The 27,756-nt window shown below is 37.6% G+C and overlaps 1 protein-coding gene across 1 annotated transcript in view; it reads right to left on the bottom strand.

Annotated features, from left to right (window-relative positions):
- FBXO33 (F-box protein 33) overlaps positions 1-18,750 on the bottom strand; it is a 31,828-nt gene extending 13,078 nt beyond the window's left edge. The window contains exon 1 of the mRNA XM_068545855.1: positions 17,982-18,750. Within this exon, the coding sequence (XP_068401956.1) occupies positions 17,982-18,589 (608 nt within the window). The 5' untranslated portion in view covers positions 18,590-18,750. The remainder of the gene's footprint in view (positions 1-17,981) is intronic.
- Between the last annotated feature and the right edge of the window lie 9,006 nt (positions 18,751-27,756).

Here is a 27,756-nt window from a genome sequence, read left to right as displayed (position 1 = left end):
CTGCAACAAGAGAAGCCCTGCAATGAGAAGCCCACGTACCGCAACAAAGAGTAGCCCCCACTCACCACAACTAGAGAAAGCCGGTGCGCAGCAACAAAAATAAATAAATAAATAAATAAATAATAAGGCCTCGTAAATTTGGCACTTTTTTTTTTTGGTACTGTTCATACTAGCTCCCAGGGTGATTTCAATTTAGGATTCTCTAAGGATAATTTATATTTGTATTTTCCTGTAAAACCTACATAAATACCAAGTAAAACTCTAAGCAAATGGGCAAATTTCATTTACTTTGTTGGATTATTTCACGGATAACCTGGTATAAGATTAATTTAATAATGGAAGTCTTAATTATTTCCTATTTTCTTTTTTTTTAAAGATTTTTTTTGAAGTGGACCATTTTTAAAGTCTTTATTGAATTTGTTACAATATTGCTTCTGTTTTATGTTTTGGTTTTTTGGCCGTGAGGCATGTGGGATCTTAGCTCCCTGATCAGGGATCGAACCCTCACCCCCTGAATTGGAAGGTGAAGTCCTAACCACTGGACCACCAGGAAAGTCCCCCTATTTTCTTTTTAATGAAGAATCTTCTTGCTTCTGAGTCAGAAGCCCTTCGCATATGAAAATAATCATAAATGCAAAGGAGTACTGCCGAAATAGTAATTTGTTTCAGATTCAAGTTGGGAAGTGGGTGGAAAGCATGTGGAATTTATAAATTTCTTTTGTCTATTAAGAAAGCAGGCTAGTTAAATCCTGGTATTTTAAAATCCCGTATTTTCTTCAAATAAAACCAAGATAATTCTCATGTCATGGACTAATACACAAAGTTGACTGCGATATAAACAATATCAAGGCTAATCATGCTTTGGTATACTAAGTTTAATTCTCTGAAAACAAACTATCAGAAGATGCTTTATTGATCTAATCATCTTTTAGAGAAGAATTTTAAACATATATACACATCTTTTTTTATTTTTAAAGTAATTTTAGATTCATGGCAAAATTGATCAGAAAGTACAGATTTCTCAGGTTTATACCCCCTACTTCCATACACACATAACCTCCCATTATCAACATCCCCCACCAAAGTGGTATATTTGTTACAATTGATGAATTTACATTTAAACATCAATATTATCCAAAGCCCATAGTTCACATTACAGTTCACTCTCCATGCTGTACCTTCTATGAGTTTGGACAAATGCAAAATAACATGTATACATCACTACAGTATCATTCAGAAGAGCTTCACCACCCTAAAAGATCCTCTGTGCTCCACCTAGTTCTCCCTCTATTCCCTCTAGCCCTTGGCAACTGCTGATATTTTTACTGTCTCCATAGTTGTCTATTCCAGAATGTTATATAGTTGGAACCATTCAGTATATATCCTTTTTAGACTGGCTTCTTTCACTTGCTAATATGCATTTAAGTTTCCTCCATGCCTTTTCACGGCTTGACAGGTCTTTTTTTTTTTTCTACTGCTGAATATTATTTCACTGGCTGGACATACCACAGATTATTTATCCATTCACCTACTTAAGGGCGTCTTGAATGTTTCCAAGTTTTGGCAATTATAAACAAAGCTGCTATAAACATCTGTGTGCTGGGTTTTGTGTGGACAAAAAAAGTTTTTAACTCCTTTGGGTAGGAGCATGATTTTTGGATCATATGGTAGGAGGAGAATTAGTGGTGTAAGAAACTGCCAAACTGTCTTTCAAAGTGGCTGCACCATTTTGCATTCCCACAAACAGTGAATGAGAGTTTCTGTTGCTCCACATCCTCATCAGCATTTGGTGTTGTCAGTGTTCTGGATTTTGGTCATTCTAATAGGTGTGTAGTGGTGTCTCGTTGTTTTAATTTGACATATGATGTGGAGCACCTTTTCACATGCTTATTTGCCAATTATATATCTTCTTTGATGAGATGTCTATTAAGGTCTTTGGCCCACTTTTTAACAGGGTTGTTTGCTTTATTATTATTGAACTTTAGGAGCTCTTTGTATATTTTGGACAATACCCCTTTAACAGATGTCTTTTATGAATATTTTCTCCCAGTCTGTGGGTTTTCATTCCATTGACAGTGTCTTTCACAGACTGAAATTTTTAATTTTAATGAAGTCCAGCTTATCAATTCTTCTTTTCATGGATCATTCCTTTGATATTGTATCAAAAAAGTTATCACCAAACCCTAGATCATCTAAGTTTTCTCCTGTTATCTTCTAGGAGTTGTTTTGTGTTTTACACTTAGGTCTGTGATCCTAAGTTGAGCTAATTATCATGAAACGTATAAAGTCTGTGTCTTGATTCTTTTTTTCTTCCCCCAATGTGGATGTCCAGTTGTTCCAACACTATTTGTTGAAAAGACTATATTTCTCTATTATATTGTCTTTGCTTCTTTGTCAAAGATGAGTTGACTTTATGTGTGTCTATTTCTGGGCTCTCTATTCTGTTCCACCTATTTATCTAGACTTTCGTCAATTCCACAGTTTTGATTAGTATAGTTTACAGTAAGTCTTCAAGTCAGGTAGTCTCAGTCCTCTGACTTTGTTCTTCTCCTTCAATATTGTCTTGGCTATTCTAGATCTTTTGCTTCTTCTTATAAACTTTAAAATAAGTTGTCATATATACACACATATGTATGTATATAACATATATACGATACCCTTAAAAATTTCTTTCTTTACCATGTTACCCAGGGATGAAATTGCTGGATTATATCATAGTTCTATTTTTAATTTTTTGAGGAACCTCCATACTGTTTTCCATAGTGGCCCCATCAATTTACAATCCCACCAACAGTGCATGGAGGGTTCCCTTTTCTCCATATCCTCGCCAATACTTGTTATTGTTGCCTTTTTGATAAGAGCCATTTTGACAAGTGTGAGGTGATACCTCATTGTGGTTTTGATTTGCATTTACCTGATGATTAGTGACGTTGAACATTTTTCAGGTACCTGTTGGTCATCTGTACGTCTTCTTTGGAAAAATGTCTGTTCTGCTCCTCTGCCCATTTTATAATTGGGTTGTTTGTTTTTCTGATGTTGAGTTTTATGAATTCTTTGTATATTTTGGATATTAACCCCATATGGGATATCTCATTTGTGAATATCTTCTATTTAGTTGGCAGCCTTTTTGTTTTGTTGATAGTTTCCTTCGCTGTGCAAAAGCTTTTTAGTTTGATGTAGTCCAATTTGTTTATTTCTGCTTTTGTTTCCCTTGCCTGAGGAAACATATGCAAAAAAATATTGCTAAGATTGATATCAAAGAGCATACTATGTTTTCTTCTAGACTTTTTATGGTTTCAGGTCTTACATTTAAGTCTTTAATCCATTTTCAGTTTACTTTTGTATATGGTGTGAAAAAATAGTTCAGTTTGATTCTTTTGCATGTAGCTGTCCAGTTTTCCCAACACTGAAGAGGCTGTCTTTCTACGTCTTCCCATTGTATATTCTTAGCGTCTCTGTTGTAAGTTAGTTGATAATATAAGTGTGGGCTCATTTCTGAGCTTTCTGTTTTGTTCCATTGATCTATGTGTCTGTTTTTGCACCAGTACCATACTGTTTTGAGTACTGTAGCTTTGTAGTATAGTTTGAAATCAAAGAGTGTGATACTTCCAGCTTTGTTCTTCTTTCTCAAGAATGCCTTGGCTATTCATTGTCTTTTGTGTTTCCATACAAATTTTAGAACTATTTATTCTAGTTCTGTGAAAAATGTAATTGGTATTTTGATAATGATTGCACTGAATCTGTAAATTGCTTTGGGTAGCATGGTAACAATACTGATTCTTCCAATCTATGAGCATGGTATATTTTTCTATTTGTGTCATTTTTCAATGTTTTTCATCAATGTCTTATAGTTTTTGGAATACAGGTCTTTCACCTCCTTAGTTAGATTTATTCCTAGTTACTTCATTTTTTCTGATGTGATGGTAAATGGGATTGTTCTCTTAATTTCACTTTCTGATAGTTCATTGTTGGTATATAAAAAAAAACATATTTCTACACATTAATTTTGTATCCTGCAACTTTACTGAATTCATTGATGAGTTCTAATAGGTTTTGGTGGTGTCTTTAGGATTTTCTATATATAGTATCATGTCATCTGCAAACAGTGACAGTTTTACTTCTTCTTTTCCAGCTTGGATTCCTTTCATTTCTTTTTCTTGTCTGACCGCTGTGGCTAGGACTTTGAATATTATGCTGAATAAAAGTGGTGAGAGTGGGCATTCTTGTCTTATTCCTGATCTTAGAAGAAATGCTTTCAGCTTTTCACTGTCTCATGATAAGCTGTGGGCTTGTCATATATGGCCTTTATTATGTTCCTTCTACACCCACTTTGTGGAGAGTTTTTTTTACTATAAATGGATGTTAAATTTTGTCAAAAGCATTTTCTGCATCTATTGAGATGATCACACGATTTTTATTCTTCAATTTGTTAATGTGTTGTATCACATTGATTGATATATGGATAATGAACCATTCTTGCATTCCTAGGATAAATCCCACTTGATCATGGTGTATGATCCTTTTAATGTATTGTTGAATTCAGTTTGCTAATATTTTGTTGAGGACTTTTGCATCTATGTTGATCAGTGATCAACAAAGAAATTTGAAAATTACTGTGGCCTGTAATTTTCTTTTCTTGTGGTGTCATTTTCTGGTTTTGGTATCAGGGTGGTGTCTTTTTCTGACTTTGGTATCAGGATACTGCTGGCCTCAGAGAATGGGTTTGGAAGTGTTCCTTCCTCTGCAATTTTTTGGAACAGTTTGAGAGCACAGGTGTTAACTCTTTTCTAAACGTTTGGTAGAATTCACCTGTGAAGCCATCCGGTCCTGGACTTTTGTTTATTGGCAGTTTTTTAAAAAAACGAAATTCAGTTTCATTACTAGTCATTGGTCTGTTCATATTTTCTGTTTCTTCCTGGTTCAATCTTGGGAGAGTGCACATATCTAGGAATTTTTCCTTTTCTTCTAGCTTGTCCACTTTGTTGGTGTATAGTTGTTTGTAGTAATCTCTTAGGATCCTTGTATTTCTGTAGTGTTTGGTTGTAACGTCTCCTTTTTCATTTCTGATTTTATTGATTTGGGCCCTCTCTCTTTTTTCTTGCTGAGTCTGGCTAAAGGTTTATCAATTTTATTTATCTTTTCAAAGAACCAGCTCTTAGTTTCATTGATCTTTTATATTGTTTTTTCAGTCTCTATTTCATTTATTTCTGCTCTGACCTTTATTATTTCTTTCCTTTTACTAACTTTAGGTTTTGTTTTTTCTTCTTTTTCTAGTTTCTTTGGGTGCAAGTTTAGATTGTTTGAGATTTTTCTTGATGAGTCTGGCTAAAGGTTTATTCAAAATCACATATATATTATTATTCCAATTTTGTAAAAGGATGTTTCACATTTTACTAGAATTACCTCTGGTGAATTTTTACTTTAGATTAGCTTTACATAGCTTTCACCTTCATAAGAGCTTAATTCACATCAAAATCATTAACAAAAAAATTAACGACCTGCATGTTAGTAAAATTTAACAAGTTAATATAAGGAGACTGTCTGGAAGATCTCTGTTTTAGTTCCAGGTATACAATACTGAGTTCTTTCCTGCACAATGTCCACAACATGCCTTTGCTCAAAAGGCAGGTAACAAAAACACACTGGGAAAACAGTTCAGTTGGTTAGAAATATTTTCTTTCATCTTAATTCTTCGATTTAACTTAGCTCTGTTCCTATGGTAATATTAATAGGATACAACCTACTTAATAGTCCCTTTGCAAATCCTAAGATGTGCTGTGAAAGAGCACAAAATCATAAACAGTGTTTGATAATCAATCTAATACTATTGCAAAAAGAGAATGAATTTCTTCAACCTAATTGCATTCTTCTTTAATCCTATTTTTATTTTTTAAAAAAATTTATTTATTTATTTATTTATTTTTGGCTGTGTTGGGTCTTTGTTGCTGTGCGCGGGCTTTCTCTAGTTGTGGCGAGCAGGGGCTACTCTTCGTTGCGGTGTGTGGGCTTCTCATTGTGGTGGCTTCTCTTGTTGTGGAGCACAGGTTATAGGCACATGGGCTTCAGTCGTTGTGGCACGTGGGCTCAGTAGTTGTGGCTCACGGGCTCTAGAGTGCAGGCTCAGTAGTTGTGGCGCACAGGCTTAGTTGCTCCGTGGCATGTGGGATCTTCCTGGACCAGGGCTCAAACCTGTGTCCCCTGCATTGGCAGGCGGATTCTTAACCACTGCGTCACCAGGGAAGCCCCAATCCTATTTTTAAAAGTCATCAGTTCCGGATACAGAGTGAAGTCAGATTGTTAAGTACTTATAATTTAGAAACTTAGTCTACAGACTGCTCTCCTACTCTTTGCTCATTCAATTATCAAAATATGAATTATGTGCCAATTACATGAAAAGTTATTGTGATTAAGTTACAAATGTCTATGAGTTTAGACTCTTGGGAGTGGAAATAAAGGTTTTAAAAAGACTAATTAAAGAAAAGTCAGGTGAGACTAAAGAATTATCGACAACTTTGTTAAGTGTATTAACGCCACTGTGGTTATATATAAAAATGTCCATAATTTTCAGAATTTTATATTGAAGTGTGCAGTGTAAAATGACATCTATATCTTGGATTTCCTTTCTGATACTTCAGTACAGATAAAAGAAAGCAAACGTGGCAAAAATCTTTAAATACTGAATCTGGGTGATAGGTTCATTGTCTAGTTTTTGCATGTGTTCAAAAATTTCATTAAAGTATTAGAAAAAAAAGGCAGTCATTTCTCTAATTGTGTAATTGGCAAGCTCCCTTAACTACCCTGTGTCTCAGTTTCACCATCCTTAGAATAGAGATAATACTGCTGCCTACCTCATATGGTTGTTCAATACTGCCATTTCTCTGGGAGAACTAGTTTAGGATTTTAAGGACCATCAAGAACACATCCACTCAGCTCTCTGCAGTACTGGCAATATGACTGGGCCTTACCCAGCCCCATGAACATGGTGGTGACTCTACTAGGACTTTGGTACGGAGAAGTTGTGTGGCTTGAGAAGGTGGATCTAAGATACAGAAGGTAAAAGTCTCTTGCCTCAGGTGAAGCCTTTCTTCTTTGCCTTGAACCAAAGTTGCTTTTTTGAGGTTTCTAAGAATGAGATCCTTTTTGGAAGTTACCAGCAACATCTGAGTAACAAACCAGGTTAAAAGGTAGCTCAAGTGTGGCCCCTGTTTCCTGCTTTTTCCTTGTCCACTTAAGAGATGTAATAGAAGAGTACACATGATGAGTTTTGGGATAGAAAAAGAGATTTACCTGACCTAGCATTAACAGTGATAAGACCAGTGATTTGGGACAAAGGAAGGGAAGAAGCCTTGTGCAGAGTACCACTTGCTTAGTCTTTTCCACTTAGTCCTACCATCTTGAACCCACAGCCCATATGTGGGCCAGACTTAGGCAAATTCCAAGGAGTAATGGGTTCACATGAAGCAGGAAAGTGAGGGACGAGAAGAGGAGAAAAAAAAAAAAATCCAAATGACTGCAGTAAAGAAGGCCAGGAAGTTTCTGGGGAAATTCAATAAACTGATTCTAATTTACGTAAGGCCTATATGAACTGGGCACTGCTTGCAAGTATTTGGTGGTAAAGGAGCTAAATATCAAAGATAAGCCATGCTTTCAGAAAATAAACTGTGTCCAAAGCCTAGGTATTTCCTTTCTTTTTTTTTCTCTCTCTTTTTCTTTTAAACACAAAATGAATAAAAACAGCCAAAGGAAATATCTTTATAGATATATTTAGGGAGTAGCAATTAAAAGAGCACTGTAATGTTAGCTGAGCAATTGTATCTAATTTTTTATACTTACATTCTACTTCTAGAAGGCCTCCAGATAAAAATAAATACAGAATCAGACTACTTATCACTTCCACTGCTCCCACCCTGGTCCATGCCACCATCATGTCTTGTCTGGGTTACTGCAATAGCCTCATAACCAGCTCATTGCTTCTACCCTTGTCCTGCTAGAAACTATTCCCAAAAAAGCAGCTAGAATATTCCTTTTGAACTATTAGGTCATGTCACTCCTTGTCGCAAAACCCTTTCATGGCTCCTCATGTCACTTAGAGTCAAAGTCTTTATAAAAGCCCAATAAAGGCCTACTGATTTCCATATCACCTCTCCCTCTTACTTGGCTAACCTTTTCTACATCTCATTGGTTCTATGCTGTTTTACTTAACCATGCCAGTCATAGTCCCACTGCAGAGCCACTCCTCCACTTACTGCTACTTCTCCCAGGAATCACTTTCCAGAGAGAGAGACACACATGGCTTAGTCCCTCCCTTCCTTCAAATACTACTTCAGCAGTTAAAACCTTCCTTAAATTCCCCATTTTACACAGCAACACTCCTTCCCACCTCCAACATTCCCATCTCCCTTCACTGGTTCATTTTGTGTCATAGCATGTATTACCAACTGTGATACTACATATTTTATTTATTTGTCTTGTTTTCCCACTAGAATAAGCTCTATGATGGCATGGCTTTTTAACTAATGCTGTATCCCCAGTCACTAGAACAAGGCCTGGCATTCAATAAATATGTTGAATAGTTTATTTACCTTAATTCATGACAAAAACTAGGGGTTTTTTATCTATACCTCACACATCACGGATTTATAGTGTAGATCAGTCTTCAGGTACATTCTACACTAGGAATACCTCTAAAATAACATATTTGCTCAGAAAAGTGAAAATTATCTTCTCAAGACCTGTGATTTGCGCCTATCTTTTCAACCATAGTTTTTATACACATAGTATATTAATATATATACTTAAGTTGTATGAAAAACATACAACTTAAAAATTGGACAACCTAGAAGAAATGGATAAGTTTCTAGAAACACACAGCCCACCAAAATTGAGTCAAGAAGAAACATAATTTGAACAGACTGATCACTAAAAGTGAACATAGAACCTGTAATGAAAAAAAAACCTCCCTGCAAACAAAAGTCCAGGACCAGACAGCTTCACTGGAGAATTCTGCCAAACATACAAATAAGAACTTATACCTATCCTTCTCAAATTATTTCACAAGATTGAAGGGAGGGAACACTCCCAAGTTCATTCTATGAGGCCACCATCAACCTGATACCAAAACCAGACAAAGACACTACTAAAAAAGATTACAGGCCAGTATCTTTGATGAATATAGATGCAAAAATTCTCAAAAAAAAATTAGCAAACCAAATCCAACAATACATAAAAAGGATCATACACCATGATCAAGCTGGATTCATTCCAGGGTCACAAGGATGGTTCAACGTATGCACATCTATCAACGTGATACACCACATAAACAAAAGGAAAGACAAAAACTACATGATCATCTCAATAGATGCAGAAAAAGCATTTGACAAAATTCAACACACATTCATGATAAAAACTCTCACCAAAATGGGTATACAGGGAACATATCTCAACATAATAAACACCATTTACAACAAACCCACAGCTAACATAATACTCGACAGAGAAAAGCTGAAAGCCTTTCTGCTAAATTCAAGAATAAGACAAGGATGCCCACTCTCACCATTTCTATTTAATACTGTACTAGAAGTCTTAGTGACAGAAGTCAGACAGGAAAAAGAAACAAAAGGTATCCAAATTGGAAGAGAAGAGGTAAAACTGTCACTATTTGCAGGTGACAAGATACTCTACATAGAGAACCCTAAAGTCTCCATACAAGAACTATTAGAATAAGTGAATTCATCAAGGTAGCAGGATACAAAATTAATATACAGAAATCTGTTGCATTTCTTTACACAAACAATGAAATATCAGAAAGAGAAAGTAAAAAAAAAATCCCATTTAAAATTGTGACCAAAAAAAAAATCTAGGAATAAGCCTTATCAAGGAGGTGAAAGACTTATACACTGAAAACTACAAAACACTGATAAAGGAAACTGAAGTTGCTTAAAAGAAATGGAAAGGTATCTCATGCTCTTGGGTTGGAAGACTTAATATTGTTAAAATGGCCACACTATCCAAAGCAATCTACAGATTTAATGTGATTCCTATCAAAATACCCATGACATTTTTCACAGAACTAGAACAAATAATCCTAAAATTTTTATGGAACTACAGAAGACCCAGAATAGCCAAAGCAATCCTGAGGAAACAGAACAAAGCTGGAGGGATAACCCTTCCAGACTTCAGACAATACCACAAAGCTACAGTAATCAAAACACAATGGTAGTGACACAAAAACAGACATATAGATCAATGGAACAGAATAGAGAGCCCAGAAATAAACCCACGCGCCTATGGTCAATTAATCTACGACAAAGGAGGCAAGAATATACAGTGGAGAAAAGATAGACTCTTCAACAAGTGGTGTTGGGAAAGCTGGACAGCTACATGTAAATCAATGAAGTTAGAACACTCCCTCACACCATACACAAAAATAAACTCAAAATGGTTTAAAGACATAAGTATAAAACATGACACCATAAAACTCTTAGAAGAGAACATAGGCAAAATATTCTCAGACATAAACTGTAGCAATATTTTCTCAGATCAGTCTCCTAAGGCAAAGAAATAAAAGCAAAAATAAACAAATGGGACCTAATCAAATTAAAAGCTTTTGCATAGCAAAGGAAACCATCAACAAAACCAAAAGACAACCTGTGGAATGGGAGAAAATATTTGTAAATGATGTGATTGACAAGGGGTTAATCTCCAAAATACACAAACAGCTCATACAACCCAATATCAAAAAAACAAACAACACAATCAAAAAATGGGCAGAAGACCTAAACAGACAGTTCGGTAGAGGTCTTCTTAGACCTAAGAAGACATCCAGATGGCCAAGAGGCACATGAAAAGATGTTCAACATCACTAATTATTAGGGAAATGCAAATCAAAACTACAATGAGATATCACCTCACACCAGTCAGAATGGCCATCATCAAAAAGTCTACAAACAATAAATGCTGGAGAGGGTATGGAGAAAAGGGAACCCTCCTGCACTGTTGGTGGGAATGTAAATTGGTACAGCCACTATGGAGAACAGTATGGGAGGTTCCTTAAAAAACTAAAAATAGATCTACCATATGATCCAGCAATCTCACTCTTAGGCATATGTGTGGAAAAGTGAAAACTCCAATTTGGAAAGATACCAACACCCCAATGTTCATAGCAGCACTATTTACAAAAGCCAAGACATGGAAACAACCCAAGTGCCCATCAACAGATGATTGGTTTAAGAAGATGTGGCATACATACACAATGGAATATTACTCATCCATAGAAAAGAATGAAATATTGCCATTTGCAGCAACATGGATGGACCTAGAGAATATCATACTAAGTAATTCAGACAGAGAAAGACAAATATTATATGTTATCACTTACATGTGGAATCTAAAAAATTATACAAATGTGTCTAGATATAAAACAGAAACAGACTCACAGACATAGAAAACAAACTTATGGTTACCAAAGGGGAAAAGGAGGCAGGGAGGGATAAATTAGGGGTACAGGATTAACAGGTACAAACTACTTTACATAAAATAGATAGGCAACAAAGATTTACTGTACAGCACAGGGAACTATATTCAATATCTTGTAATAACCTATAACGGAAAATAATCTGAAAAAATATACAAGTGAATCACTTTGCTGCACACCTGAAACTAACAGTATTATAAACCAACTATACTTCAATAAAAAAATTTTAAAAAGAAATAAAAAAAACACACAACTTCAATATATAAGTATATAAATTTCATATGATATTGCTTATATGTGGAATCTAAAAAAAAAGGGTACAAATGAACTTATCTACAAAACAGATATAGAGATACAGATGCAGAAAACAAACTTATGGTTACCAGGGGATTGCGGGGGACAGGGATAAATTGGAAGACTGGGATTGACATATACACACTACTATATATATTCAGTAAAATAGATAACTAATAAAGACCTACTGTATAGCACAGGGAACTCTCCTCAATACTCTGTAATGGCCTATATGCGAAAAAGAATCTAAAAAAGAGTGGATATATGTATATGTATAACTGATTCACTTTGCTGTATACCTGAAACTAACACAACATTGTAAATCAACTAAACTCCAATAAAAACTTTAAAAAAAATCACTGAAAAGAGATATCCTCTTTCTAGCGTAAGAATTTCCCTATGAATCAAACAACCAACACAATTTTTGACAGCCTTTTACAAAAACCTACAACATATAGATTCAATGTGTTAGATTGGGCAATTCTTTGAAAACAATATTAACATCCTATGAGCTTAAGAAATATTCCTCAAGGTCTAACTGCAGAGTGCTGAAAACTCTTCATCTTTCTCTGGGATTTCCATTGGACTGTTTAGTACAACTGAGACCCAAAGGCTTCTGATGTCTTGGTCATGAAGACCTTTTCTCTCTTCTGTGGTTCAGAATTGGCAAACTTTATCCGTGGCAGAAACTCTAGTGTGTTTCCTTTCATTTCAGAGGATCCAAAATTACTTATTTGATGTAATAAGTAGTATCAGTGTAAAAATGTGAAACACAGCCACCTTAAATTAGAGTTAATACAGCTAAGTTTAATTAACTACGGAAAAGGAGAATATGTAAGAACTTGGTACTTTAAAAAGATGCACTTAAAACGGTTGAAGTCTTTCTCAATGATGTAAAGGAGCTCAAAGAATGCAATTTTTTCCTTTTCTAAACTGATAAAAGCTAAAATAATCTACATCATTGCATGAAATTCTTTCAGATCACTTCTAATTTTCTTAGTCTATGTTCAATATCAAATGTGTTTACAGTCACATAACACTTTTTGATAACATATTTCCTCCTCTCAGAAATGTTAATGAATGACAACAGCCAAATCAAACAAAGAAAACAAACACTTTAGAGAAGTGCTGTCCAACAGAACTTTCTGCCATGCTGGAAATGCTCTATTCTATGCTGTCCAAAATGGTAGCCACTAGCCACATATGGCTATGGAGCACTTGAAATGTGGCAAGTACAACTAACTGAATCTTTAATTTTATTCAAGTAATTAAAATTTAAATAGCTATATGTGGCTAGTGGCACAGCTTTAGAGATTCCAGAAATAAGTCACGGGGCTATAACAGTATTCCTTATTAGCTTTCTTAGGATCCATTTATTAAAAGTAATTTCCCAGAATTTGCTTTACAAATTCACTTACTCAATTACCATCTAAGAATTATCATCATCCTCAAATCCCAGATGTTATTAAAAAAAGGTTTATTTAAATAAGACACATTTAAAATTGTTATTTAACATATTATTAAAAGATAATTTTAACAGTACTAAGGACAAGAAAACTGAGTGAGTTTTACAGAGAAATGATGAAAAATATTTGATTCTTCCCTTCCTCTATCTACATCCCAGCAGCAAGTCTTCTTGGCTCTACTTCCAAAATATATTCCAAATCCATTCACTTTTTAAAATCTTCTTTTCCTCCACCATACTCCAGGCTACCATCATCTCTTGCCTAGATTATTGCAACAGCTTCCCTTTAGTCTCCCTGCTTCCTCTCTGTTCATTCTTAAAATTCATTCATTACACAGCAACCAGTGATTGTCTTAAAATGCAAATTAGATCACCTTACGCTTGTCCTTAAAATTTTTTCAATGACTTCTTCTATTCTTAGGATATAGTCCAAACTTTATTCCACAAGCCCACCTAACCAGCACCATTCCTTCCTCCTGCTACATCTCAGAGCTCATTGTGACACCACTTTTCACACTTCACATGGTCCTGCCATACTTTCTTTCCTATTGCTCCAACAGGCCCAAAATTTGTCTGGCCTAAGGCCTTGGTGCTGTTTTTTTCTGCTTGGAATGCTATTTTCTCAGATCTTCAGATAGGTGACTCTTGTCGTTCAGGCTGCAGCTCAAATGTCCTTTTCAGAAGAGGTTTTTCCCTCACCACTCTATCTCATGTTGCCACCTAGTCACTATTACATAGTCCTCTTTTATTTTCAGATTTTCTCTTACTTTCACAACCGAAATAATCTTTGTTTACTTGTTTCTGCCTATCTTTTCCCTCTGGAATGTTGAAACCATGGAAACAGGGAGCTTGTCTTCACTGCTCTGGCACATAGTAAGCTCTCAATATTTGGAGGGAAAAAAAACCAGACTTTTTTATAAGTATCATCTTAGGTCATACATAAATTGATCAAATTGGGTGAACTCTTCCAAGGCTGCCTCGGAACTAACACATTAAAATGGAAATAATTTAATCCCTTCATTCAAAAGCTGCTCAACAGCTTCTTTTAACACATAAAAAATATTTTACTTTGACAATCTTTTGTTGAGTTTTATCTTCCTATCCTCTATCAGTTCTCAGTCATGGTAAGAATGGACCTATGGACTAAAGAGAGCCCTAATTCCTCTCAGCAGCCCTCAGAGGAGATTAGTTTCTTCAGCAGTTTAGTCTCCTTCCTTCTCAATGACCTTGAAGCTATCCCCATGGAGCCACTTTAAATTTGTCAGTTTTAAGGCAAGGAGTCTGTTGGGTATGGTATCTCTTCTCTAAAGGCAACCATCTCTCGGGGCTCGAGGACGGGTCAGAATCCCAATATGTTTTAGTATACATATTCTGTAAATGGGCTTTTTAAAGCAAATAATAAAAGTTAAGCTCTCAAAAGTGAAATGTTATTATCACATGTATTTATTACCCCATGATGGGGAAAAGTATTTCAAGAAAAATAAGGCTCAGGGTTGCTGGAGATAATACCTTCAAGACATTTCCTACCTTCTTAGGTAGTAATATGAAATGTCCAAAGAATTTTTAATGTATTTTAAGATGTATTTTTAAATTGCCTTATCAGCTGTTGGGTCTTAGTAGACTGATGTTGAAAAAACAATACAAAGGTAAGAAGACTCTCACTCACTGCAGGTGCCAAATCAGCAAACCAAATCTAAGAATTATTAATAGACCTTCTACTACCAAGAGGGGATATAAGCAGGCATAGTCATAAAATTGGTCAATCTAGATACATGTATCAATCTAGATACATGTAGTTAGAGTTGTAACAAGAAAATCACCCTTATACAAAATCTCTCTAGCCTGCATCTTTTAAAAAAGTACTGCCCCCCAAATAGTATTTCATCCAAAAAAGGTTTATGCAAAATATTTATATAGTCCAGGAAAGCATAAACCAGATGATGACAATGTACCTATGCCTACAGTTTAAGAATAAGTATTTTTAGTGACTGAGTCTATTAGCTATTATTATCATAAATCTTATTGTCCATGAAGTCTCATTTGTCCTAAGGAGTCTGAAATACAGCATTTTAATAGGCAGTACTCAACTTGACAGGTTAAATCCTAAAATTGCATAATTAAATTTGTTGTTTTGAACTTCTAAGTACAATTTCCTGTAGAACAATTATAGAAGAAACTCAGCCGATTTAACCTCTAATACAGTTGAATGAGTACTTATTTTATTTCTGCTTTTACTGTGGATTAAGAAGGTAGGTATCCTAGCCCCTTGTAGAGAAGTGAGCTCTGAAGGTAGAGGACTGTATTTTACCCTCTGTGAGGCATTTTTGTACCTCTTTGATACTCATCAGTTGTTCCGAACACCTAAGATATTGGTAAGGTGGCTACAGTCACTCTTGACAGTACGTGTGTACATGAAACCCAGGAATCAAGCAAAACAAAATGCCAATTATCCTCTCAGAACAGTACCCTTGGAAAGTTCCCACAATTCAAGGTTATGGTTTTAGTTCTTTTCTTTAAAGACATGAAAATAACTGAATGCAACAAAATAACAGTCTGATTTGTATGAATTATTTAAAGAAATTCAACACAAAGCCTGGAAACAGAAAGCTTGTGACTTGGTAGGTTTCATATCCCCCTTTTCTATCTACAAAATGGTTGTTTGAGTCTTCATTGAACCTGAATCTGATGTTTAAATGATTATGGAATGAAATAAGAATAGGCTTTATCAGAGTTACCAAAAAAACAACTTGGTTTAAAACATTTTCAAATTTGTTTAAATAAAACTAGTTTCCTTTAAGTTTTTAACATCCATATTAATACTTCCAATATTACTAGAGTATCTCAAGATATTTTCAAAAATAAAGTTGAGATCAACTTCTTACCAAATATATAAAGATTATTTATAGGATAGTCTTAGAGACAAGTAGATTGGGATGCTAATACAAGGGGTAGGTACACTTTGTCAATTGTACCTCAATACAGCAGAAAAAAAAAGTGGTAGGGGTGAGGAAGGGAGGGAGAGAAAAAGCAAAGATGTGATGTACTACTATTTTGCCTATATAACCTTTATCCATCCAGTTATTAAAACACTTAAAAGGAACCAGGCACTTTGCAAGACTTGTTCTTACTTGGACAAAAGACACGCATTTTTAGATGGCTGCTCAGAACTGCTATCTGATCTCAAGAAAAATTTAATTGATACTTGCTGAATTCAAACCACTCCACCCCCCCCACATTGGTCTCATCAGTAGTAAGTGCTCACTGACTGAATCTTTCTAACTTCTAGGTCACTTGGGCCTCGAACCATACATTCAACTCTGACAAAGAGTCTCTAACCTGATCAAGACCAACTTACAGCCTTGAACAGCCTCTTTTGCCACATAAAATCAAAGTAACGAAATGAAATGGCTTGGTGTGAAAAGCTGGGGAAATACACAGCCCACTGGAATGATGGAGCCATGCTCCAGATACAACTTGGAGCTATATGCTTATCTCCCACCCTTGTGAGTCAAACACAGAGTTAAGAATATCTATCTATCTACCTCACCTAGCATTAAACCAGGACCTTCACTCCATCCTGTTCAACATAACGTATTTATTGCAAAAGGAAGAACACTGCTCTTAGAGAAAAACAATGCTGTATGACAATGTGCACATCACTTGCTTCAGTTTCCTTTCTATAAAATAGGGATAATAATAGCTGTCCCGACTAATTCACAGGGTCATTGAAAGGATCAAATAAGATAGTGAATGTGAAAGTACTTGCAAACTGCTAAACTATTATTGCTAAGTTGTTCCTTTTTTGAACTTTTGAGCTTTCCTCTACCTCATAGTTTAAATTGCAAGGTTAGTTAGAATATCCAGATACAGAAAATCTACATTAATAGGAATTTTGGAGAGGGCGGTAGATAAATAATGGAAAATACTGATTAGGACAATGGGCCAGAACATAGGAAGTTAGCCCCAGAATTACAGTAAAGTCTTGATGCAAAACCACTACCGTTAGGGCTTACTCTTTGCAGACACCGGCCAGTTCCCCCAACACACGCAAACACCAAGCTGTACTGTGCTACTTTTAGGTGAATCACTGGGGATAAGCTGAGTCTGGAGGTGCAAAGGGGAGGGACTTCCAATCCTGATGATCAGGCTGTTCCCCAATCCCTTTAACAAACACTCCTCCTACTCTTTGTGCCTGGCCTAGTTAATCAAAACTATTCCCGGTAAGAAAATGGCTGTCAAAGATTTTTTGCAAGGAGAGTCTTGTAACTATGAGAAACCAGTAGCATACCTACTCCTTCCCCCACCACGAACTATTCTGAATGGATAGGTTCAGAAACAAAAAAACCGGTTTATGGTTTGTTTCTCCCAAGACTCACTCTGGGCCTCACCCTCCAAGCTTCAGCTCTCCCACCCGAAAAATGAAGAATGACGGCGCCTGTCAACTCCATGCCACTGCTACCGAAAGGATGGATGAGACAGTGCCTGGAAGGCGCCAGGAGTACTGTCTGATAAACACTAAGTCCCTCACTGTTTATAAAGTATTATGATGAGTCCCGTTACGCCCTCCCACCTCAAAGGAATCGCCGGATTAGAACTGACACCCCCAGTCACTGAAAAGAGCAACGCTGAAGCGGGCGGGGCGTATCCGCACTGATTCTGTTTCGAGGTGTGAGGAAGGAGGCGACCCTGCGCCCCGGGAGAGGAGGAGCGGGGAGAGAAGGTTGAACACACGGGCCGCGAAGAGCCTACCTGTTGTTCCGGATGCTGACCAGCACGCACAGCACCAGCTCTAAGTAGGTGCGTAGCACTTCCAGCCAACGGGTTGAGAGCTGCAGGGCTTCGACTTCCTCCCCGCCAGTCCCGGTGTCGACGCGGCCTCCATCGCCCGGGCCGCCTCCGCCGCTCAGGTAATTCTCCGCGGCGAATTCAACGCGCAGCTCTCGCACGAACCAGCCGCACTTGCGCATGAGGAATTCGAGCCGTGGCTGCTCCGAGGGCGAGACGCGGAGGCAGATGCGGAGCTGGGGCCACAGAGCCGGGTAGAAGAGGCACTCGCGCCAGTGCGAACAGGAGGCCGAGGCCCGTAACCGGTCGGACGCGGACAGGAAGGAGAAGATGTGCACGATTAGCTCGCTGGGCAGCGACGCGGCGCCTGCCGCTTGCCCGCACAGAGCCATTCGGCCCCGCCGCCGGCTGCCGGTCCTCGGCCGCCCCCGCAGTCCCCGGAGCAGCCCCCGCAGCCGTCGCAGCTGCTGCAGCCGCAGCCGCTGCCGCCGCCACCGCGCCACCCGGGCGGGCCCGGCTCGGGTTCGGGCTCCCGGCGGTCGGGGCTGCGGCACTGACAAGAACAACAACATCAATGACAAGGAAGAAGGGGGCGGAACCGTTGTGGGTCTCGGCGGAACCAAGTGCAGCACAAGTTGCGGAGAGGGGGAATGGCCTCTGCGGGGGTGGCCTCCAGATAGCCAGGCTCGGGCCTCTCAAACTCTACTCATGCGCATCCGAGGCCTGCACACTCAGGAACTTCAAAACCCTCGCTTGGACTGGTTAGGGGCCCGGAAGCGGCAGGATTTATTGTAAGGAAACGGCAGCCCTCCCCGCGCCTGGAGGCGGAGGCAGAGCAGTGGTAGGAGCTGAGTTTGACGTCACCGATGGTGGGAGGAGCCCTGCGTGACTGGGCGCGACTTCCGGAAGAAGGGAGCGCCAGATTGACTGTAGGGAAGGGAGATGCAGCACGTGATACCTGACGCAGGCAGGCCGACCGGCGGGGCGGGGCGGGGCGGGGCGGGAAGCGCTGGTGGTGCCGGCGATGGGCGCCCCCTCCCGTCTCACAGAGGCCGCCGAGTCCCGTCAAGTCTGTAAGTCGGTTAACTTGGGCGCTCAGGCGGTGGAAGTGGCGGAACTCGCGTTGGTGCAAGGGCTCGTGACGCTTCTCATTATACGTTTCTCTGTTGCTGGGCTGAGGACTTAAGAGCCAGAGTGGTGGCTTGGGTCTTTGTCAGCCGTCCCACCTGCCCGGAGTATTGTTGCGAGTTTCTGAGAGAGAGCCGCTAAGGAGGGATAGCGGGCGCAGTCGCGGGCTTCCCCGGAGGGGCTGCGTCGCGTAGAGGAGAAGCGCGGGGCGGGGCGGCTGGAGGCCGGACCGAGGTCGCGAGTGGACTCCCCCCATTCCTTGTTCGGACCTCGAAGTGGACCTGCGCGTACACCTGGTGTGTGGGGAAGGAGTGAGGACAGCGCCACCCTTTGGATTTAGAGGGAGAGGAGAAAAAAAGGCAAATGAGTTAGGTTTGTTGGTTGATAATCAGCCTCTTCTCCGCGGTTTGAGAGAGGCTCCGAGTTCCGGGTTTTGAGGCCCTAGGTGTAAAGAAGCTGATTGTTATGGTAAAGGTTTTCTTTAGCTTGGCGCCCCTAATTTGAGAGAGGGATTTTCGAAAGAGTGTATCTTAACTTCATCGCAACTTGGGAAGTAGTTAACTGATTGTAAGGGGCAGTGAAGTCAGAAAAGGAGTAAGTGATTTTATGTAATAATTGAGGATTGCTTTAGTGAGGCTGCCGCTTCAAAGCCTTAACTATGATCTTGGAACAGCCTAGTTTTCTAGTGATTAACTCCAAGAAGCTGTTCTACTAGATATTTTTAGCTCTTTGAAGGCAAAACTCTCCATTCATGGTGCTTTGATGACTTTTGGTGTCTTGCACATACCGCGTTGCCAGTGATGTGTTATCTTCATTTTGGTACCTGTAGAAAAAAAAGAAAAAAGCTAGCCTTCATGGTAGCTCACTCCTCTGAACCTCTTGTCTGCAAGAGATTTTTCTATGTAATTATTATTATATTTTTATGAATGAGCACTAATAGAAACAGCAGTGAATTAGGAAGTTGAGACTTGGATTTAACTTTTTTATATTTTAAACTCATTGAAATATTTTTAAGTGAACCATGGACATCTGGATCTCCCACTTATAAGTACTTTAGTATGCATCTCTAAAAGCATATTACTATATAACAAAAATAATATTATCACACTTAAATAACTTCTGTTATCTAATAACCCGTCTTCAAATTTATCTAGTTATCTCCCAAATGTTCTTTATAGCTGTTTTGTCCAAACCAGGATCCGATTAAGGACCACACTTGTTTTTGTTTGTATTTCAAGTCTCTTTTAATCTAGAATAGTCACCGCCCAACACACACTTTTTTCTTTTTTTGTCTCTCTGATTAGCTAAAGAGAGGAGGCTTATTGTCCTGTAGAATATCTCCCTTTCTGTAATTGTTTGACTACTTTCTCTTGGTGTTTAGCTTACTATTCTAGTACCTGAATTTCTAATAAACCGGGACATTAATGCTAAAGGCTTGATTAGGTTAATTTTGATCTTCCTCCATATAAAGTTCTGTGTTTTGTTAAACCTTAAAACAAAATCTGTGAGATGTTATTTTTTACAAATGTCCAACTTCTCCATCAACCACTCACTTAATGGCCTTAATAATTGATAATTCTTGCCTGAATCTTAATTGTATTATGGGTTCCAAAATGATAATTTCTAATTCTTTCATTCCATCTACATTTATTAATTTGCATTCTTCTGTATAGGAGAAGCTTTCTTTCACAAACTGACAACATTTAGTTACCCTGAAATACAGCTCCTATTGAAAAGGCAGAAAAAATGCTTAGTTCTTTTTCTTTTATTACCAGTTTTGAAAGTAAGTTATATGGCTTCAAAGAGTGACAAACGAGTTTTTCTAGCTTTTATTTTTTCTGAACATCCCATTCTCATTACATTTTTGTTATGTTTTAATCAATCATTCTTTTCAGTTCTCAGATTTTGATACTTCTAGAATTCTTCACAAAGAACTCTATGTAATTATTATTATAATTTTTAAAAATTCCTTGAGCATTTTTAGTAGAGGTAACACTGGACTGGGTGGGAACGTGAGGCTGGATTTTGGTCTTTTTTCTTTTTTACTTTTGTTGTGATCTAGCTGGGTGACATTTAAACAAGTTGCTTAACCCTTTGGGGCCTCACTTTCTTCAGCTGTATAAGTAGAGAGTTTTGGCAAGGTTCCCTGCAGCTCTGATGTTCTGACTTTTTTTAAAAAACCCTATTTTACTGAGATATATTTTTCATATATAATTCATTCATTTCAAGTATACACCTTAACAATTTAGTAATTTTATCAAATGGTACAACCAACACTGTAAATCGGTTTTAGAACATTTTCATCCCTTTAATAAGATTCCACGTACCCATTTACAGCTAATCCTCACTTCTTCCTTCAGGAAGCCACTAATGCACTTTCCATCTCTATAAATTTGCCTTTTCTGAACATTTGATATAAATGGAATCATACAATATATGATCTCTTGTGTCTGGCTTCTTTCACTTAGCATAATATATTTTTTTAAAATAAATTTATTATTTATTTATTTATTTATTTTTGGGTGTGTTGGGTCTTCGTTTATGTGCGAGGGCTTTCTCCAGTTGCGGCAAGCGGGAGCCACTCTTCATCGCGGTGCGCGGGGCCTCTCACTGTCGCGGCCTCTCTTGTTGCGGAGCACAGGCTCCAGACGCGCAGGCTCAGTAGTTGTGGCTCACGGGCCCAGTTGCTCCACGGCTTGTGGTATCTTCCCAGACCAGGGCTCGAACCCGTGTCCCCTGCATTGGCAGGCAGATTCTCAACCACTGCGCCACCAGGGAAGCCCAACATAATATTTTTGAGGTTCATCCATGATGTAGCATGTGTCATTAATTCATTCCTTTTTATTGCTGAATAGAATTTCATTTTATTTATTTATTTATTTTTGGTCTACCTATTTACCAGTTGATTAACATTTATTTTTTATTTTTTTTTGGCCCTGCTTAGTTCCCTGATCAGGGATTGAACCAAGGCCCTGGCAATGAAAGCGCAAGTCCTAACCACTGGACCGCCAGGGAATTCCCTGATTAACATTTAGGTTTCTAGTTTTTGGCTATTATGAATACCATTTCTGTAAATATTCATGTCCAAGTCTTTTGTGAACATATGTTTTCATTTCTCTTGGGTAGATACCTAGAAGTGAAAATGATAGGTTGTTTGATAGTTCTATGTGTAGCTTTTGGAGAAACTTCCAAACTGTTTTCTAAGGTGATTGTATCATTTTCCAGTCCTAACAGCAATGTATGAGGGTTCCTAGTCTCTGACTGTTTGATGATTTGGAGATATTCTCTGATTGATTTGAGACCGATATTTTTCCTTATTGTTAGTGTTTTACTAACAACAAACTACCTTCTCCTTGGATACCGTTAATAATTAATCTTTATTATTAGGAGTAGTTCCTAAAGGAAATAAAAATACAGATAGTCTCCAAAGTAGATGGTTCTACTTATGATTTTTCAACTTTACAGTAGTGCAAAAACAATACGCATTCAGTAGAAACCATACTTAGAATTTTGCTCTTTTCCCGGGCTAGTGATACGTGGTAAGATACTCTCTCATGATGCTGGGGAGTGGCAGTGAGCCACAGCTCCCACTTGGCCCCATGATATTGAGGGTAAACAACCAATAGACTAAAAAAACATTCTGTTTTTCACTTTCAGAACAGTATACAATAAATTAAATGAGCTATTCAACACTTTATTATAAAATAGGCTTTGTGTTAGATGATTAGCCAACTGTAGGCTAATGTGTTCTGAGCATGTTTAAGGTAGGCTAGGCTAAGCTATGATGTTTGGTAGGTTAGGTATATTAAATGCATTTTTGACATTTTCAATTTATGATGGATTTACTGGAACATAATCTCATTATAAGTCAGGAAGGACCTCTATATCAATCTGCTATAAAATAAAATTAAGCTTCTTAGTGTTGTTTTTGAATTTTTAAAACTTCATTTAATTTTCATATTAAATGAAGGATGGTAGGAATACTGCTATTAATAACAATGAGCTAAGACATGAATTAATAAGTTATGATCTTGCTCAGTTACAGTCAAAACACAGTACATTTCAATGATGGCATACAATTTGTTTATTTTATTAAGCCAACATCTTTAATATTATTCCATTAAGTACTTACTGAGTATGTATATTCTTAGCATGTTAAGTGAGTTAGGTTATTTCTCTTGACATTTATTATACTATGTAAATTATAAATTATTTTTGGTAAACTTTTTGATAAAGTAACAAAATTGACTTCTTTAAAGGACAGAATGAAATCACATTTTGTGAAATTATAATGTCTGAGCTATGATTCAAAGCGTGGGAGGAAGTACTCAGTAGTACTAAGCTTCTGGTTCCAAAAGTAGCATATTGTCACTATAGCAACTACCCATGCTTATTTAGATTTGAAACCCAGGCAACGAATGGTGGATAAGAGTATAACATCAAGACGGATATGTACCCTGGTGGGTTGATATGCGTGACTGTTGATGGTCAAGTGTTCATTCCGTTTTTCTTGTTATGTTTATTATGATTGATTCTTTTATAGAGATACCTTAATTCCTGTTAATGTATTTTTCTGGAGAGAAATTAAACATTCAATTTTCTTCTTCCTTTTCTAATATACTAAGCTTAATGCTTTCTCCAGTTTGGTTATTAGGATATTAAATATATTTTTACTCTAGCTTTCTCTCCATTGCCAAACAATAGTTATAAAAATATAACTTTTATAATGCTGAATCACTTGACATTTCATAACAGAAAAAAATCTGTGATACAGATTTTATTTTAGTTACATCATGAAAAGATGTTCAGGGCTACCAATAGACATGCAAACTGCCTAAATTCAAACATTTTTTGAAAGAATTTTTTTTTTTTTTCTGAGCAGGGTGTGGGTTTCAGACACTTTTGGCAGGTAGAGATGATGTAACTTCCTTCCAGTTATCTATTATCTGCACCCATAAAGTTACTTAGAGGAACAGGAGCCTCCTGGGAGAATAGAACTGGGAACTTGATTCTTTCTCTCCACCCTTGTCTGACAGATTGGAATGGTTCCTAGTGAGGTCATATTACAGGAAAAAGAAATGAAGGATTGAAAGGCATTTGTCTTTAGGGTAGGGAAAGTCTGCACTGGTGAGCTGGATGCAGGACAAAGGACCAAGTCTGTTTTTTTTTTTTTCCTAGTTGCACCATATTGTTGATGTCAGAACTGATCTTAACCAAGCCACTCACAAGTTGGTTGTGCAAATTTGTGAACTGGAGGATCTATATCAATAAAGCAGGGGTTGATAGCTCATATCCTAAAGGAGACAGGAGCAATAAGAGAAGAATTGGGTCCTAAGCAATATGATAGGTAGTGGGGAGGACTGCGGCTTACCAGAGGATGCTTTTCCCAGTGGGAAACTGGGCTCTGTGTTTCCAGATTTCCTAGTTTTTCAAGAGAAACTAAAATACTAAATTTTTAAAAGATGAAATGTCCTGATTGCTAGCTTTCACATTAAAAATATTCCGTGGGCAAACAAAACCAGATTCAAACAAAACCAGATTAGTCTGCAGGATGCCTGGTTACAACTTTTTAACCAAAGAGCTCTCATACATGTGGGCTGGGGCCACTTTGTGTTCCAAGAGCTAGGCCTGCTAGCTAATTCCTGTGTTTTAAGTCCACTCCCAGAGCTATTTTTTTCATTCATTCCTTTCAGAGTTTAAAGAAAAAGAAAGAAAAAGAGGTTTAACTTGAATGTCTATTTTATAGCATTACTGTTTTCTTGCCTTTTATTCAAGAGGATGGGTATTTTTAGGGGTACCTTTTGTTATTAAAAACTGAATATCACTATCTTTAATGCAGCTGATACAGCCAATAGGGTTCCTTGACTTCTGGTCAAAATCAGTAATTGGCTGATTTTAATGATCTTGGTTTGAGTTGTACAGCTTATATTACATATAGGCAGTATCCCAGAGTGGGGCTCATAGGACTGTTACTCCAAGGGTACTGTCTCTAAGCAGTCACTTTAACTGGGTTCCTTTAGTTTCTTAACTAGCTTAAGTAATGAGGGGATTTTTTTTTCTTTTTCTTTTTTCCTGGTTACTTTGGGGAGTTTTGAGGACATCCATACACATGCATTAGAGCACACCTGATCCTCACAGGGACTACATGGGGAACTAAAAACAGGAACTAATTGTTCCATAGTCTGTCTCTCCTTTTCAGTAGGCTTCCTTTGCTTTTTCATTTTGCATAGGGCCCAACTGCTGGCCCTTACTAGTCTACATGGTCTTCTAGTTCAAGTATCCAGTATCATTTGCAAATTTGTACTTTGTCTCCTGTTGAAATTCTTGTGAGGATCTGACTGGGTTATTTTTGGGAGATAGGCAACAAAAAAAGTTGATGGTATTCCTGTTGATTGGCTGCTTTAAGGTAAAGAGTCCTGCCCTAGTCCAATTAGCTGAATTTAGGAGGATGGAGTAATGTGCTGAATGCTTTGGACAGATGGATGTAGGGATTTGGATGAAGAGAGGAAGGAGCTTTGTTCCGAACAGGGTGTGAGCCAACAACCACTCTGAAATCTATCTAGTAGATACCATGGCTCAGTAACTTTTTATCCAGAGATGCGTAGAACTCTGTATAGAATAAAAATGGCCTAAGCTGTCAACTGATGTTTTAAATAGTTGTTGAATAGTGTTCAGTCTATTTGGCTTCCCTTACTCCTGGAGTACTCATCAGACTTCCAGGTTATCCTAGTTGAATAGCCATGAGACTCTGTCATGAAGAGAGATATTCCTCATGGTCAATTACCACAATGTTCTCATTGCAGAATTTAATATTTAATCCTTTGGAAAAATCTCTTAAGCCTTTTAAGTGCCGAAAAGGTGAAATGAAGTGAATATTTTCATACAGCAAACATTAATTGGAGTGTTGCTTTGCTCTAGGGCAAGAAAGTTTCACTTGATATGCCAACTCTAAACAGTTTTGGAGGTTGAGTAGTACTGTGTGGAGAAGGATTTTGGAATTTGAGATTGTTCCCTTGTTCTGCTGGGAAGAGTGCCATGTTTGATTTGTGATGTCTGCTGTGGTTGGAAAGAATTGTTGACCTGAATGACCTGTATTTTCTATCTGTAGTCTGTAATTATTGTTTAAATAATATATTAGTGTTTGCTTTCTACCTTCATTTTGTTGTGCCTGTATACTTTTCAATGGGTAGTATTCATATCAATTCCTTATATTGTAACAGCAGATCACTCAAGTTTTATAAGTAAGTTTTTCCATGTTAAGAATTTTTTAAAGCCAAAGTGATGTTAAGTAAATTTCTAAATATTAAAATTTATCAGCTCCTGACTGCATTCTCTAAGAATGTGAACTACTTCTTCACTTATATTGAATATTAAGGGGGAACTCATGCTTTTGCCCCACAAGGAAAATATAACAAAATTTCCCTTCACTTGAAGGATACAGGGTTTTTTCCCCCATGGTATTCAGTTTATATACAGGAACATTCTCTCTAAAATCTAGTCTTTAAGCAAGAAGCATCTAGTAGAAATTCATTACTTTTTTTTCTTAGAGTATTACATGAACATGGCAACAAAAAAATGTAGTACAAAAGTACTTTTGATGAAAAGCAACAGTTTTTCATTCCTTGCCTCCCATTGTTAGGCCTACCCCCAGAAACAAACATTTGAACTATTTTGCTGTTTGTTCTTTAGGTAACTTTGAATTATATGCTTTTACCTACACTCCTTGATTGATTAAACACTATTTCCTTCCTTTTATAAAAGATGAAGATTTAATTCAGTTACTTCCCCTTCCCTCCCCCAAATTCCTACCAATATTTGATAGTTAATTGTAATTTTACGTTTTTCTCTTGGTGTGTGTGTGTGTATTTATTGAGGTAACATTGGTTTATAACATTACATAAATCTCATGTGTGCAATTTGTCGACCTTATTCACAACAACGTGCTTACCACCGAAAGTCTAGTTTCCATCCATCACCATACACTTGATTCTCTTTATCCATTTTGTCTCCCCACCCCCCCCTTACCTCTGGTAACCACCAGTCTGTTCTCTGTATCTATGTGTGTGTGCTTTTTGTTTTGTTTTGTTTGTTATTTTTAAAATATTCCACATGTGAGTGGAATCATACAGTATTTGTCTTTCTCTGACTGACCTGTTCACCTGGCACAATACCCTCAGGTTCCATCCATGTTGTACCAGATGGCAAAATTTAATCTTTTTTTATGTCTTGGTTCTTATATTAATCAGCTTTTACTGCATAGCAGTCACAGTCTTCTGTGTACAAGAGAGTGGATTATGACAGATTAGGTAACTTTCAGCAGATATTTACTTCTTGGTCTTGCGACTTGCTTTGGCCAGAAAAACTTGGGCAGAAGTGACAGTATACCAGTTCTGAGCCTAGGCCTTAAGAGGTATTAAATGTTTCTACTTGCCACTCTGGGAGTTCCCAATCTTTGCATAATAAAACAGGTCCCAGGCATCTGCTGGCCACTGTAGAGCCCCAGATGGAGAAACATGGAAAAGATGTCAACTTGACCTACAGCCTGAAACAGAGATGCCCCAATTGACCTAAAGAATTTATTTCTAAGTGAGAAATATATGCTTATTTTTTG

The sequence above is a fragment of the Eschrichtius robustus genome, chromosome 1, assembly GCF_028021215.1.
Source record: "Eschrichtius robustus isolate mEscRob2 chromosome 1, mEscRob2.pri, whole genome shotgun sequence".
In the NCBI taxonomy this organism is placed as follows: Eukaryota; Metazoa; Chordata; class Mammalia; order Artiodactyla; family Eschrichtiidae; genus Eschrichtius; species Eschrichtius robustus.
The sequence above is the reverse complement of the archived record's forward strand: the minus strand, read 5'-3'. Positions and strand labels throughout refer to the sequence as shown.